The sequence below is a fragment of the Balearica regulorum genome, chromosome 12, assembly GCF_011004875.1.
Source record: "Balearica regulorum gibbericeps isolate bBalReg1 chromosome 12, bBalReg1.pri, whole genome shotgun sequence".
In the NCBI taxonomy this organism is placed as follows: Eukaryota; Metazoa; Chordata; class Aves; order Gruiformes; family Gruidae; genus Balearica; species Balearica regulorum.
In genome coordinates this window covers 1468654-1483848 of record NC_046195.1, presented here as the reverse complement: position 1 = coordinate 1483848, position 15195 = coordinate 1468654, and the positions used below count along the sequence as shown (strand labels likewise).

The 15195-nt window shown below is 50.3% G+C and overlaps 1 protein-coding gene across 2 annotated transcripts in view; it reads right to left on the bottom strand.

The window, feature by feature from the left end:
* Window positions 1-7736: 7736 nt before the first annotated feature.
* The window catches only part of HCN4 (hyperpolarization activated cyclic nucleotide gated potassium channel 4), a 105775-nt gene continuing 98316 nt past the window's right edge, over window positions 7737-15195 (bottom strand). For both annotated transcript variants that reach the window (XM_075764030.1, XM_075764031.1), the window contains one exon: window positions 7737-12143. In XM_075764030.1, coding sequence (XP_075620145.1) covers window positions 10573-12143 — 1571 coding nt within the window. In that variant the 3' untranslated portion in view covers window positions 7737-10572. The remainder of the gene's footprint in view (window positions 12144-15195) is intronic.

Genomic DNA, 15195 nt, shown 5'->3' with positions numbered 1-15195 from the left:
GCCCCCAACAGCCAGGAACTAGGAAAACCACCAACACCCCCCAAAAGATGGGCTTCAAATAAAAAACCACCTCAAAATCCCCACCACCCCTCTTACCTGGAAGAGCCTACTGCTTGTTGTGAGGAGCCAGGCTAGAACCTACTGGCTCCCCACCCTTCCCCAGGTGTTTCCCATCTCCACCTCTTCCCAGCTGCAGAGCATTAGCCTGCCCAACCCAGCGCTGCTCAGGGCTGTGGGCTGGTTCTGGCCACCTGGCTGGGCTTTGTTTTGCAGGCAGGCCTGGAAACAGGGGGGCCTGAGCAGCAGCGGAGTTTTAATGGGATGAGAGTCATAGCAGGGACAGCTCTTTCCAACCAGGATTGCTTTAGGGTCTGTGTGAAACGTGCCATGAGCCACTGAGATCTAGTAAAACCCAGCAAGCAAACAACAGCATCACGATAAACTCGAGCTGGATGCCGAGTCTCCAGTGCTTGTGACTCGTGGGCTCTCAGAGGACATTCCTGAGTCCCCAAGGCTGATGTCTGTCTGTTTTCACACTACTTGAACCAAATTCATACCACATGAACCAAACCCTATATTTTGGAGACCATTTTACTGGAGGCAGGGAGGAAAAAATGTCTGTGTTGTGTCCATGCACAAGTGGTGCCTCCAGGTTCATCGTGGGGTATCTGCAGCTCCTATAGGTACCCTCGCCATGGCTGTATGGTGTCACGCTCAAGCCTTCATGGTAGAGCTGATCAAAAGCTGCCCGATAAGCATCTTTCTAGAGCTAAGTACGTATGTCCTCAGTTGCCACAGCCTTTCCAGGAGCACGAGGCTTACAGCGACGTGAGATATCAAGTTGTCCTGGCACTAAATCTCTGCCACAAACCGTGAGCTGCAAGAGGAGCCTGAGGCACCAGGGAAAAGGTTAATAATCCATCAGGGACGCTGGTCCTGCCTGGCAGTGCAGAGATGTGGCTCAGGCCAGCAATGTCCTTCCCCCAAAACGGTACCCCCTCCCTCCCCAGGCTGGCCAGGGGTTCTACATTCAGGCTGCTCCTGGGGAGGGAAGCAGAATCACTTACAACGGAGCAGCACTGAAGGCCTGTCCTCCCCCACTAAGAGCAAGAAGTCACTCCCAAGTCTGCCAGGCCCTTCTGACTCAGGTGGGTTTGCTCCAGCAGTGTCAGGACATGCTGTACGCCCCCCCATCCGTGCTGGGTGGTAGGGGTGAGCTCCCTTCTCCCAGGTAGCTGTTTCCAGGCTGGTGAGGCAGCTGGGCCAACTGGAACATCAGCAATAGCAAAGAGCAGCTCCCGTTTCTAGCTCCCCCACTCTGGCGAGCCACCCCAGGGGCTGTGCTGGTCCACGCAGTGCGGCGGAGCAGCACGTCAACGCCGAGCCTCTGCAGAGAGGAGCTGACAGTGATGGGCATGCACAAGGCTGGAGCTGACAGCATCCTCTGGCCGCAGCAGGAGGCCAGCGTGGGTGGACGGGACACCTGAGAGGCAGCACCGTGTCTGGGGAGGGCAGCTGGCCATGCCCTCCCACGAGCCACCCTCACCAGCCCTGCACGCTGTCTCCGACAGAGCTGGGGGGGGGGGGGCAGAGCACATGTGCTCCTCCAGAGAGGCTGCTGTGAGCCGCGTGTGGGCGAGCCCCTGCCATTCCCATCACAGCTGAAGAAAGCGGGTGTATAAAAACTAAAATAAAAGGGAAGAGGGGAAAAAAATGACCCTGAAGAGCTGTCTAATTTGCAGCACAGTCAGGGAGAGCAGCTTCCCAGAGAGGGGGAGGCGTTTAGACATGTGGCACTGGGAGATGCTGTTAACACCTTCCTGCCTATCACTGCAGGACAGCTTCAGGCGGCTCCCACTCCCTTCCCTGCGTGGCAGGGCACGCGCAGCGCGGCTGCGTTGGTGGGAGGTTTCTGGGGGAGGTGGCGGGCCGCGCACACAACAAGAGGTCACCCGGTGGAAGTCCTACGAAGGGCCGGGCATTTGCTGGTCTAAAGCTCCTATTTTAACCTGTCAAGCTGTTGTTTCTCCTCTGTTAAAAGAGCGTCTAACTCTTCTGAGAGACTTCAGTAGATGTCTTATCTAATCAGGTGCCTGAGAAAAGGTGGATTTGAGCAGAACAGTCACTGCTGGTGATTAGGGTCAGGTCAGCTGGTAGCTGGAGGCCGAAAGGCAGCTGCTTTGCAATGTCTTCTTAAAAGAAAAATCCAGCTATTTCCCTGCAACTGTAAGTGGCGGAACCAAGTTCGGATTTTCTTCCCTTCATTTGCCAATTATAGATGGCACCATATTCAGCTCCATTAAAATCAGAGCCTAAAGTCAAAGTGGGGCTTAGGCACAGGCTCAGTGTGCTGGAATTAGTGAGGCAAAATGTCTGAAGCCTCCACAAATAACTACAAAACCAATATGCATATACTCATCTGTGAATATTCACCCCCTTTTTACCAACAGGGAGAAAGCAGGCAGTGAGGGGATTTGTTTAAAGACACCTGGTCAATCCAGAGAGCAGTCCCCTGGGATTGCTGGGAGCAGAGACAGCAGGGACAGGGCCGGGGACATTGGAAAGGCCCCAGCACCGTGCTGGCTCTGATCACAGCACAGCCCTGGGCAGACCAGACCCTCAGCTCCCCCACTTGCACTGAGGTGCTGCTAACAGGGTCATCGGGGGTGGCACTGATGGCAGACAGCTCACAAGGATCATCGTGCACGTCCAGGGAGGCCTCCTAGCCCAACACCTTAAACAGGGAAAACACTTGGGACCTCAGACTTCAGCACTGATGGTTTGTGTGGAAAATAGGCAGAGCTCAGCTGTGACTCGGGGCCAGGACCTCAGCGTGGCCCAGCTTCTCCGCTTTGTTCCCTGGTGCCAGAAAAGCGGCGTTCAGCTCAACCCACGCCTCTGCAAGGGGGGGGCTGGAGGTTGTGCGGGGTGTGGTATTGCTTACAATGTGCCTCAGTGGCTTGATTTGATTTCTGCAGATTTCTGAGCATAGGCTTGGGCTTAGAAACCAAACTGTGACTGTCGGTCACACCCTGGCTGAGGGGCCACATGCACACACAAAAACCTGGCATCACAAACTCAGCGTTCCTCTGTGTGGGGAAAGGGAGAAATGTGACCAAGGAACTGCACGGCTGAAATAAAAGCAGCTGCAAAACCACCTCAGACTCCTGAGGGCAAACCCAAACTGCACCTTTCCCTGCCCTGCTTCCCTCCACCGCTGAGGGGAATTAGTGAGCCCAGCTTTAGTTCAGTAGTGGGAAAGGGCCACCCACATCCCTACTGACAGGCCACCAGTGGGTCACCTCAGCCAGGGACGGAGGGGTGGGAAGCTGTCTGCAAGGGGGTAACGGTGGACCAGGAGGGAGTCTATGGCATTGAAGTGCCACCAGTAAAAACGGACTGCTTTTTTATGCTAGTGCATCCCAGTTCCCGGGCTTTTACCTCTTTAGCCATCACCCGGGTCGGCTCTTCTGCAGCACTGGGTTCCAGGGCCGTGGCACAGGCTGGCCCCTTTCCTCCCTTCTCCTGGGACTCACACGGCACTGGTGCCCCAGCTGAACCTCTCAGGGACTTGGAGAGGTGGCTGCCACCCACCAGTGCTGGGCAGGGAGAATTACCTTCAAGGGGAAAGATCCTGCCTCATCAGGTGCTGGGCCCTCGCTGGTGCCAGCAGCTGCTGTCTCCCGTTCACTAGTGAAGCTGTAACACTGCCCTTGCCTACGGGAAGCAGAAACTCCCGGTCAACCTTTCAGTCCAAGCATGATCCCCAGCACCTCACTGCCAGGGCTGTCGAGAAGCCAACCCTGGCCCCTCTCCTTTCCCTCCCTGGGCTCCAGCTCCCTCAGCTACAGGACTTTGCTCCCACCCTGCTCCCTTCCCTGGGGCCTGTATTCTTGTTCTGTACCTTTGTCCCTGCAAGGTACATGTCCTGCTGGCAGAGATGGGCTGGAAAGCTTTCTGCCCAGCCCACCACCTGAGGATATGAACATATTGTCTGTGCCCTCATCTTCCTCCCCCTTCACCATGTCATCAGACCCACAGGGAGGTTTTGGGTCACTTCAGTCAACTCATTTCTGCAAGGTTTTGGGTTTTTGTGGGGTGGCTGCAGACCCAAGGGGAAGAAGTGGTTGTGCAGTGACGTGTGGTGTGACGGGCAGTCTGGCCTGAGGTGGCTGCAAAGCACCTCACATGGGCAACCTGCTCCAGCTCTGGCAGGAGGAGATCTGCAAGGGGTTGGAAAAGTCCTCTGCTGCCCTACAGGGGTGTAAGCAATGAGATGTCACCTCTTTCCCTGGCCACTGTCTCCTCCTGCTTCTGCCCGAAGGTGGAGGAGCAGCAGTAGGTGACCCTGCACAAACCATGCCAGGCCTTTAGCAACTCTCTCATTTGTTTTTTACATGCTGTGGTTTGCATATGAATGAGGCATCACCTTGTGCACATCTTCCCTTCCACATCCCAAAGTGATCCTCTTCCACGAAATAACGGGGCGCAGAGTCTGGCTCACACAGTCTGCAGCTCATGTCCCACTGCCATACCAGTGCCTTGGGCTGACAGGTACAAGCTTGGCCCCTGAGGCTGGGTGGAGTGAGTGAAAGCTGTCATCAGTGTCTGGTTTTCTTTATTTTCAATTAAATATACACTATGATGTATTAATTTCTTTAAAGTGATGGTTCCTAACGTACTCATGTCTCCCCTAGCAAGGAGGAGAAAGGTGCAAATCCTTTTTCCTTTTGGACATTCTCTGGAATGCCTCGTAGGGTACCTGTTGCCTGCTCTGAGCTCACTGGTCCTGCGCCCAGTGCTACAAGATCCCTGAAATTTGTAGAGAAGATTAAAAAAGGACTCAACCAGGGGATGCACAACCTCATGCCCGGTGCCAGGCTTCCTGGGGACACATCAGAGATGTTGCAGGGCCTCTCTTACAGTGGTTGCGACTGGAGCACAACACTGAGTGAAGAGGTCTGCTGAGGGCCCTGCCAGGTTGCTGTCTGCGCAGCGCTCCACCGTTTTGTGCTCAGTGAACCTCATCGCCTTGCTGGTCCAAACAGCTCAGTGAGTTTGCAAAGGGGAAGAAAAAAAACAAAAACAAAACCCCTCATTTCCACGAGCTGAGGCTCAACCTGCAGCTCTGGCATCAATTCCCTTCCTGTCTAAGGCTGGCTGGCGCAGGGGATCAGACAATCCCAGTGCCTGCAGGAAAGCACTCCATAGGTCTGTTCTCTTGTCTCCAACATCCCAAAATCTCTCACAGGGTCCAGGAGGTATGAGTTTGGGACCCCCTGCCTCTCTCCCAGTCCGGGACAGTTTCCCAAGACAAGGCTGAAATTCCCATGAACAGCCCTGACCAAACTGCGACTGGGGAAAGGGAGAAACCACAAGAGCTGGTGATCCTGCCTTCTTCCCCACTCTGAGCCTCCACACCAGTGGGCTGGGTCTTCACAAGGCACTGCAGGGGAGGTAGTAGTGATCAGGAGGTGAAGAAACCACCCTGTCGATAGGTGGGTGACTTGGCACTGCTGTCTGAACAGTTTGTTCCTGACAGCCGGTGCGCAAGTATCATGAAATCCCAGTGCGGTCTTAAGTCCTTTCAATAAGATAAGGCGGCATCAACACAGATGCTAAACCAGTCAAGCCCTTCCAAGTGTGCTTTTCTACAGCTGATGGGGCTGCTTCTGGCTTCCCCAGAGAGTGGAGCCAGGGCTTTTCCCTGGTGAGGGAAAACCTGTCTGTGCCATCCTGATCCACAATGGCCTAGAGCAGAGATGGGGCTCCTAACTGTGTTGAAATACTCTGGGTGAGGCAGAGATCAGACTCCATTAGCTAAGCCGTGACACTAACTGCTCTGGTATCATGCTTGGGATGAGGACCTCATGGTTATTGTGTTATTGCGATCTGCTCTGCCCTCAGGAAGGGCACGAGAGCTTCCTGATACAGTCCTGCCCATCCTTTCGTGAAGCTGGCGCTTGAATCCCTGCTAGTTGTTCGTGGAGAACAAGAGGCAGGTTTCACAGGGAAGTTTAAGAGCTCAAAACTGGGATTTTGTTCTATTCACGTTTACAAATCTTCTGTGAAATGTAATTTGTAAAGAAATTTTTGATTGGGCCGGACTGACTCATGATCCCAAGTTTCCTCTGTAATAATAATGGCATGTAAAATAAAAAAGCCTGGCACAGACATTCATTTTGAAAGGCAAAACAAACATTTTACTGCCTGAACTTCCCATCCCAGGACGATTAAAAGCCATGTGGTTTCAAGGGCACAGCATTTTCTGATTAAAATGTTTGGTTTACTCTTTCCTCACCAGTTCTGCTCATTTGCAGCCAGACAAGGTCAGAGAATTGATGGAGGGAGACCAACACGTTCTCCCATTTTCCTGGACCACCAGAAGCAGGGGGGAAGAGAAAAGGAGCGTCCTGTTTTGACTGTGCCCGTGCTGCACTGTTAGTGAGAGTGTGTGTGCGTCTGTGAGTCCCTCTCCGAAAAATACTGATTTCATTCGTGGACCTTGGGCTCCTTTTTTTCCTTTTTTGCTATCTTTGGCATCGGGACTCCTGGTAAAGGACCCTGCTGCCATCTCGGCAGCAAAGACACACTGTTGACGTGTCAGCAAATTCAAGTCTTTCAGAGGCTGGGCAAGATGTCAGAGGGCTAAATGCAACCATTGGATGAGAAAGTACCAAGAAAATGAGATTTCAGAGAAGGAAAAATGAATGTGAGACTATCAGCAAGGCAGAGGTGAGGCCCTGCACGGAGGTGAGAGGTGACGCTCTTGGTATCAATTGGTTGGAGGAGAGGGAGCAGGGAGGAGGAAGGTATCTAGCTGTATCTCACTGCTACAGGCTGTAGGACCCACTCCAGCAGCTGGGCTGCTTTGCCCTACATTTTCTTGGCTATGAAAAAAGGGCATGAGGCCACAGAGCTCCCGTGTGAGCTACCGACCCAAATCATCAATTTTGTGCCTGCTTCCTAGGGTGGGTTTGGACAAAGACTAAAAGAGGCTAAGACAAGAGCAAAACGAAAGCTAAGAGTTGAAGCTAGTTTTACCTTCCTAAAATACATCAGGTCCTGACCTTGGCATCATCATCCAGCTTAGTCTGAGACCTCGAAACGGCTACTTCCTTGCTCCCTTTTTCTGTTCGCTTTCTGTGATAGTCCCTATTCCAAGCTGTTAAGGTCTGGATTCTGCGGTAGGGCTCCTTAGGCTCTTCTCCGAGGATCACAAAGTCAACCAGGGTTTCCGTATCTGCCATTAATGTGAAGGACTTTGATACATCTCACAATTGCAAAACAACTACCAGATCTCTCCTTTGTCCTGTTAAAAATTCAAGGGTAGGCAAAACTTTTAAACTTTTACTGTCAATGGCTTAGTACACGTTTCCCACAAGAATGTGTGAGGTGGAGATGCTGCAGCAGGTAAACACACTGTTAAAGCTTTAAAGACATCAGGAAAATGCAGACAGGGAGTCAGACAAAACCCTGCATCTTCTCTGTTCAACAGGAAAGAGAGGGCGAAAATGCCACCCAGGTTTTTTTTTCTTCTTTAAACCTCATCTCATGTTGCCTGAAGTTCAACACTTAAAGCAGACAGCAAGTCAGAGGGATGGGTTTTTCACGTTTTTATTTACTAAGGTTTTTATTGTGTGTTTTATATTGCAAACCCCACCCCTAGAACTCTTCCCTCCCTTCCCCCCAAAATAAACCAAAAAATAACAATAATAATTAATATAGTTCCACCTACTGAGACAAGCCTAGTGTTGACTGGGGTCCAGTCGGAATAACTCAATATTGGCTACTGCACTGCTAAGAACTGGAAAATCAAACAATATCCCTGTGAAAAACAAAGCAAAGGAACCCAGCCAAAGAAGGATGTTCACCAGCCTGGTGGATGGAACGCACGTCTACCAGAGACAGCCCTCGGGGTGGTTTTGTGCACCTCCATTTGTCTGAGTGTCCACAGGGGTTGTTGAGATTCAAGTACCAATGCAGCAGTCACAGGACAGACATCCGTGAGGGCTTGGCATTGCTGGGCTGAAGACCTTTCCCACCTGCTTATATTAGATACCCCAGACCCAAACGGCTTAGCTCCCAACCTCTCGAGATGCTCATCCTAGGGGCCCTCTAGCATACAGGGACAAAAAAAAAGATTGCTAAAACAAATCTAAAACTCAAAAGGATATTGTGAGTCTTCCTTCTAGGAACTGCCTCGTACCTTTGAAAAAATATGAGAGGGTCTGTGAGTCTGCTTCGTTCCTGTCAACCGATTCTGTCTCGAGATGAACCTGTACATATTTGGAAAAGCAGGATCTACATATTATAATTATCACCTGCCAATCAGTCCTACAGGAGGGTCAAAACTGACAAGTATTTTAAAACTAGGCTATATATAGATATAAATATGTGTGTGTGTGTGTGTGCGTGCTTACACATGTGCATAAATAGACTACATATGTGTATAACTGTATACTATATATATAAAAGCATGTGTGTATATATAGATATATATATAAAATCTATACACACACACACACACACACACACACGCCCCTCCCACCACACACACTCACACATATATAGTTGTATGTAGCTAGTAGAAAAAACATTTCTAGAGTTCCCCTGACCCTTTAAGGAAGACCAAAGCTGATTACATCTGAATTCTGAGCCACCAAAGCACGCTGAAGCAGGAGTGCCCAGGAATGCTTGCAGCAACATTCAAGATACAGGCACATGTCAAGAGTTTTGCAAACAATTCGGTATAAAAAAACCAACTGTCAGCCAGTGTTTTGGGAGAGGGTCGGGGGTGGGAGGAGGTAAGAGAGGGAGTTATATGGACCTGTATCGTTACTGTGATAATAGTAAGTTTTTTGGCACTGCTGCATGAAGTCCTGCTTTCCCTCTGAGGGCTGGAGGGACCCCACGATAGCTGGAAACAGAGGGAGGCTGGACGTGTGTTTCTAACAAGTGTTAGAAAAGTTGAGCACCTGACTCTTTACAGTGAGGTGGCCAGAGACACCTCTTGGCCTAAGAAAAAAGAAAAATACAAACTGAAAGAGATAGGAAGGGTCAAAGTAAAAGAAAAGGAGACATTTGCTCTAGAGGTAAAGGCTGTAGCTTCTCAGTGCTGTGTCCACCCAACGGCCCCTTGCTGTCTTCATCCCGCTTTGACTGCCTTATATCAGGGGAGCCCAAAAAATCCAGCTCCAGGTGCCTGCCAGGCCCCAGATGTGTCCAGTGATGCTGCAACCGCAGGGCGAGACCAAAGCCAATCAGGTGCAGGCTGTTATTGCTGGTGAAATCAAGCAAACGATTTCAATTCCCCTATCAGAGGAGAAGCATGGACCACGGCTGGCCAAATTTCTGGTCTAATCTGGTTTAATGGTATAAACGTAGTTGCAAATCTGGAGGATTCTTGGCTTGGCACCAGTATTACCCTCGGTGCCTCAAAGCTCAAACTCCCCTGGGCTAAGGAGGAAGAGGGCTGGGGTGACTGCACCCCCCTTTTTAATCTTATTCTACCCAGTTCTCTTCAAAGCAGTCAGCCCATGGACACTGAGACATTAAAATGAGAGAGGGAAGGTTAAAGTGCTGCCTCTTTCTTCATCCCTCCCCTTGCTTTGCACACCCCAACCTGGAAGGCAGCACGCACGCTTTCCAAACCATGGAGAGGTTGAAGCTTGGGCTCTTCTGCTGGCTGAGGCCAGCTGCCTGGCGTGCTGGCAGAGAGACGGGACTTCTCCCGCATCCACGACGTCTACAAAAATACAGAGGGGATACTCACTGCCCTCCCTGTGACTTAAAAGGGATTGTTTCTTGTTCCCACTAGAGCATCAGTGGAATAAGAAAGAGACAAGCATCTGAAGTCAGGCCCGTCCATCTCCTGGTCACTTTTATCTTCTTCAGATGGAGTCCAAACAAGAACTCAGCCCTTCTGGAATCCCTAGAGGGGACTGCGTTAATGAAACTCACCCCTCTTCTTGCTTCCTCTCCAACCTGCTGATCGCAGGAGGAAACCTGGGAGGAAGCGAATCTTTCTGATGCGCACAGTGAGCCATCCAAGTCCCCCCATAAACAGGTGCTGCGGGCCAGGTTCACAGCTGGTGCAAAGCGATGCAAAGCTGAGGCCAACCAGAGCTGTTCTAAAAACACCAGCTACAGGCCTGACCTGATGTTCCCTTTTATGGCCCACGTCAACCTCAGATCTTTGTCTCAACAGGAAAACCCTTTTTTGGTGGCTTCTATGGCTGATCATTCGTATGGTCCAGCTCAGGCACACGCCTTGTCTGTGCGTTACCTCGTTGGATTAAATTTGCTCATATCCTTTTGTTCCATGTATTAAAATATTCTATAAAATCAAGTGACCAAAAATCTATAGCTCTAAGAATACCTGGTTATCTTCTTTTTTTGTTGTTTTTCGTGTGTTTTTTGTTTGTTTCTAATCACAGTTAAACCTAAACAAAAGAAATGGAGGAAAAAAAAGGGGGGAGGGAGCAGAAAAGAAAAGGAAAAAATGATTCATGAAAGTCTAATCAGGAACTGAATTGCACGGCTGACATAACCAGCTCTCAGAAGGAGTCCTCACAAATTGGAGGGCAGTTTGGATCTGACAGGTTCCAGATCCCCTGTGAGCACTATGGATTCTTTCCGCCCACCAGCAGTCAGAGAAGCAGCGCCTGCAGCGCTGGCCCCAAACACCAGCGGATGTGGTAAAGAACCTGAGGACATCTGACGTGGTAAAGTCACACGCCCAGGAATTGAGCTACAAGGCTTCCCAAGAAGTCCAGTCCCTCCGGCAGGAAAAGGAGAGAAGCTGGAAACAGATTCTCTAGAGGAATGAGGAGAACTTTGGCTCAGTGTCTGAGCCAGCTCTTGGGGCAAAGATGGCTGGGAAGCAGAAATCAACTTGATGTCCTGGCTCAGACGTCCCGGTGGCACAGGCGGCGTACTCTTGGACTGCAGGATCTGCGGAGGTGGGCTGGCGGTCTGAGGCAGGAGCAGAGATCCGTGAGAGCCTGAGGCCCCGGAAGGGCCACATTGAAAAGTTCTCGTTGCCGCTGGGCTCTGACTAGGAGGACTAAGGCCAGAAGGGGTATAACAGGGAGAGGCGACACCAGACTGTTGGAGTGGAGACATGGAGGCAAAAGGAGGCCGTTCTTGGTGAAGCTGGGCTATCGTTCCAGTTAAAGATCCTAATGCACTTGGATGTGTTTGGCACAGGCCTGAGGACGGCCCGGCAGAGGCCTGTGCCAGCTGGCTGAGGCTGGACGATGGAGAGTTGGAAGAAGGAGGGGGTTGGAAGTGATTCATTCCCCCCAAAGTCCCACTGCCCGAGAGCTGCTGTAACTGTCCCCCCTGCAGTGGTCTTGTGGTGGGCTGGAACTGGTTGAGAAGACTGGGGGGTGAGTTTGATGAGAGCTGAGTGAGTGATGTTGATGGGGAGCTAGTTGTGGCTTGCTGGAAGTGCCCAAACCCACTGCTGGAAAGGGCCGGCTGCTGCTGCGGCTGCTGCTGTTGCGTGGGCTGAGCGGTACCTAAGGGTGATCCAGAAGGTGCTTGTTGGAACTGGCTCAGTCCCACTGAGGACATGCTGCTCAAACCCGGCTGGCTTGACCCACCTGGAGGGGATCCCACCTGGAACTGGCCTAAGCCGGCGGCAGCTGAGAATCCTGCGAGCTGCTGGATGTGGAAGGAAGAGGACGAAGGGGTTTCTGCTCCTGGTGTATGCAGCTGGGACGGAGTACTGGATGGAGAGCCAACGGCAGACGGTCCAGTCGATGGGATTAGGGACTGAAGCCTTTTCAGCTGTCTTGGAGTCTGATTGGATTGCTGTCCCAAGGAACCCAGGACAGACACCGGAGGACGGAAGATGGCTGTCGGGAGGCGTGGGTGGTGGGTCAGAGCTATAGCCACAGAAGTGGTGGCTGCTGCAGCTTGCAGGGGTGCCTGGATCAGCGGAGTCCAGATGACAGGGGTGGGTGTGGATGCGGCAGCGGCAGCAGCAGCGGCAGCAGCCTGGACGTTGTGAGCACAGTGTGCCATCTCTCTGTCATGCTGCACAATCTGCTGGATGATCTCATTCTCTTGGTAGTTGAAAACACCTGAATTGAGGTCATGCTGGACTTTGTGCAGCAGAATGGAATTTTTCTTGCCTGTAGAGAAAATGAAGAGAGAGAGAGTCATTCTGATATGTCAAAGCATGGGAGGCTTCCTCAAAGCTTCCTGCCAGACTTTCCTCGAATTGTTGGCACCGTCTCCCCTCCACTGTCATTATGGGATCTGTGTACAGTCTCTGCGCTCCAGCAACAAGATGACAAACATCGCATCTTCTGCTTTTGTGGTATGATCAACAAACCTCAAGATCCCATACAAATGTGCCTGACAGGACACATATTCTCAGTTAGACAGTAAAGCCACTTTGGAGAAGTGTGGCAGACTGGTAGCAAGGTTTGTGAATCTGCAAGATTCCCATTTTGCACCTCCTAATCTGAACTTCCAATAGAAAAAGAGAATAAATCCAAAGGCTCTAATATTTTTGTGTTTGCAAAGGAAAACCTTCAAAATATAGGTCCAGTGAAGTCTCCTGAGTCTTCAGCTACTTTCCTTCACCTATACCTTCTCCTCACCTGTCTCATGCAGACTTGTTCACTCTGGAGTCAAATAGGTGGTTTTAGTTGAAAAGGAATTCCTCTGTGAATAAGGGACGGAAAGACTTAACGTGCTGGAAAAGCTCAGCTGGCCCAAGTAAGAGACCTCAGATACGCTGCAGCACCATCTTACGTGGCCGTGCCCTTCTAGCCCCAACGTAAAGAAAACTGCAGGATAGCAAACGTCATGTTCCAGCTGGACTTCCTAGCTTGCAGAAAAATATTAGCTCAGCGTTTTGCCTTTTCAATGGGCTGGAAAATGAAGCGTAATGAGTTTGTCTGGCCTGAGAGCGCACCTGGCACTGAAGAGATGCACTCTCCTGGACTGAAAGCCAGAAGCATTCAGCGCAGGGGGATGAGATGGTGCCAGTGATGCCCTTTCACCAGAGCACAAACGCCTTCTCAAAGCAGAGGATTTCTGATGTGGACGGGCACTCTGCATAACGGCTTTCATATCTCTGTTCTCAGAACAGTGTGCGAATCGGTAACTGTGTCAGCATTGATTTATAAGGAGCTGGTATATGCTGATTTGAATTATTTTCTCACAAAATTAGCGTAGATTAGATCCCTGTTCTTGCCTTTTCAAGGGTCCTCTATCCTGACAACATACACCAGTTTGAATTGATGACAGCACCTGCCCATGGGCTTCCTTTTCACTTTTGTTTACTGAAGCTGTTTGGATTTGGAAGGTTCAGCCTACTAAGTTCTGTGTGCGTATGTGTGTCGGTGTGCGTGCATGTGCATACCTGGCCCCTGGTCGCGTGCCTGTGCACAGCTCATTTTGTAGCTGAAGCTCAGGGGTGAGCTCAAGGGTCACCTCTAGATGAGGCACCAGCCAGTTTGGATCAGATCAAAAGCTGCATTAACCCTCCTCCTGAACCGAACGTATCCCCATTAGCAAACCTCTGCTCTGATTCAAATGTCATTTCTGCTGGTTCCTGTCTGATCACTTCTCGTTCCTGTACAGGATGAGGGCAAACGGACAGCATCCTGCCAGTTGCTGCGGATTTACAGGGCATGAGACAGCGGCAGGTAGGGAATGGAGGCCGGGATGTGGAAGGGCCTCTTTTTCTGTATTTTAACCCCCAAATCATGTCACACTTTAAGAATTAAAGGCTGGCAGCACAGCTCATGTTGATTAAGTTTCCTGCAAAAAAAGGGCTTGTCCATTAAACTTGTCTCCACACTTTCAGGAAATCATAACTTTCAAGATAAGTCAACTGTTGATATTATCAACTAAGACCACAATATGTTATTTAATTTGCCCCATACAGCATTCTGCATCATATAGTTTAAATTGGTTAGCTGATAGTTTCCAAGAAGGAATGGTTAAGAGTGGACTGCCATGTTGGGTAGTAATTCCCAGAGAGACTCCTTTCAATCCTATGCCAGTCAGATCTCAGATCCTTGTGTACAGACGCGAGTACATCTCTGTGCATAGATGACATCCAGATTCTTGGGTTTTTTTTACTATATGGTGTATCTTTTATGTATGTAACAGATAAAAGAGTCCAAGTTTAAGGACATGCCTCTTACTCTAACCAAATGTAAAATCAAACATCTGGCAGCGAAGAACCTGAATGACTCTCTGAAGAGGGTAGCTGGTATCTTGGTGTTCTAAAAAGTAACTCTGAAATGGTAATCTTGAATATAACTAGTTGAGTTCCAAATCTACCATCAGAAAAAACGTGAACAAATCATTGCACAAATAAGAAGGAACTAGCAACTGAGTGCTACGCACTAGTGCTATGTGGTTGTTCAGAGCGGGTAAAGCTTGCAATCTACGGCGGGCTGAACTGCACCATAAAACCCAACCGTGAAAATGCTGACAGAGTTCTGGATCTGCAGCTGGTGCATTTGGGACATGTCTGTTGTGAGTTGTGCTGTGGGATGCTTAATGCTTTTGTGTCCCTCCACAAAAAACCAGTAAGGCGTAAGGACCGGTCTTTCTTTTCTCACCTTGGAGAAAGACACCAGCCCTGAGAGGACACTGTCCTGAAGGTCAACACTGTTCTGAGCTGCTAATGTCATTACAGGAGCTGGAGAGCTTGTCTGCACCGGAAATGCGTGTGTAGGATACATATATAATGTTTGCTTCATTGTATACCGGACTGGAATTGACAGCACCAGATATCCCCTAAACAGACAGATCCTGGTCCTACCTGCCATTCATGGAGCCAGGCACACCAGGGGGAGCATGAATGTCACCTTTAAACTTAAGAGCATTATTGCAGTGAACATCAAGTCCAACCATTAACCCAGCACTGCCAAGCCCACCACTAAACCATGTCCCCAAGCACCACATCTACACGTCTTTTAAATCCCTCCAGGGATGGTGACTCAACCACTTCCCTGGGCAGCCTCTTCCAATGCTGGACAACCCTCTTGGTGATGAAATTTGTCCTAATATCAAATCTAAACCTCCCCTGGCACAACGTGAAGCCATTTCCTCTTGTCCTATCGCTTGTTACTTGGGAGAAGAGACCAACCCCCACCTGGCTACAACCTCCTTTCAGGTAGCTGCAGAGAGTGATCAGGTCTCCCCTCAGCCTCCTTT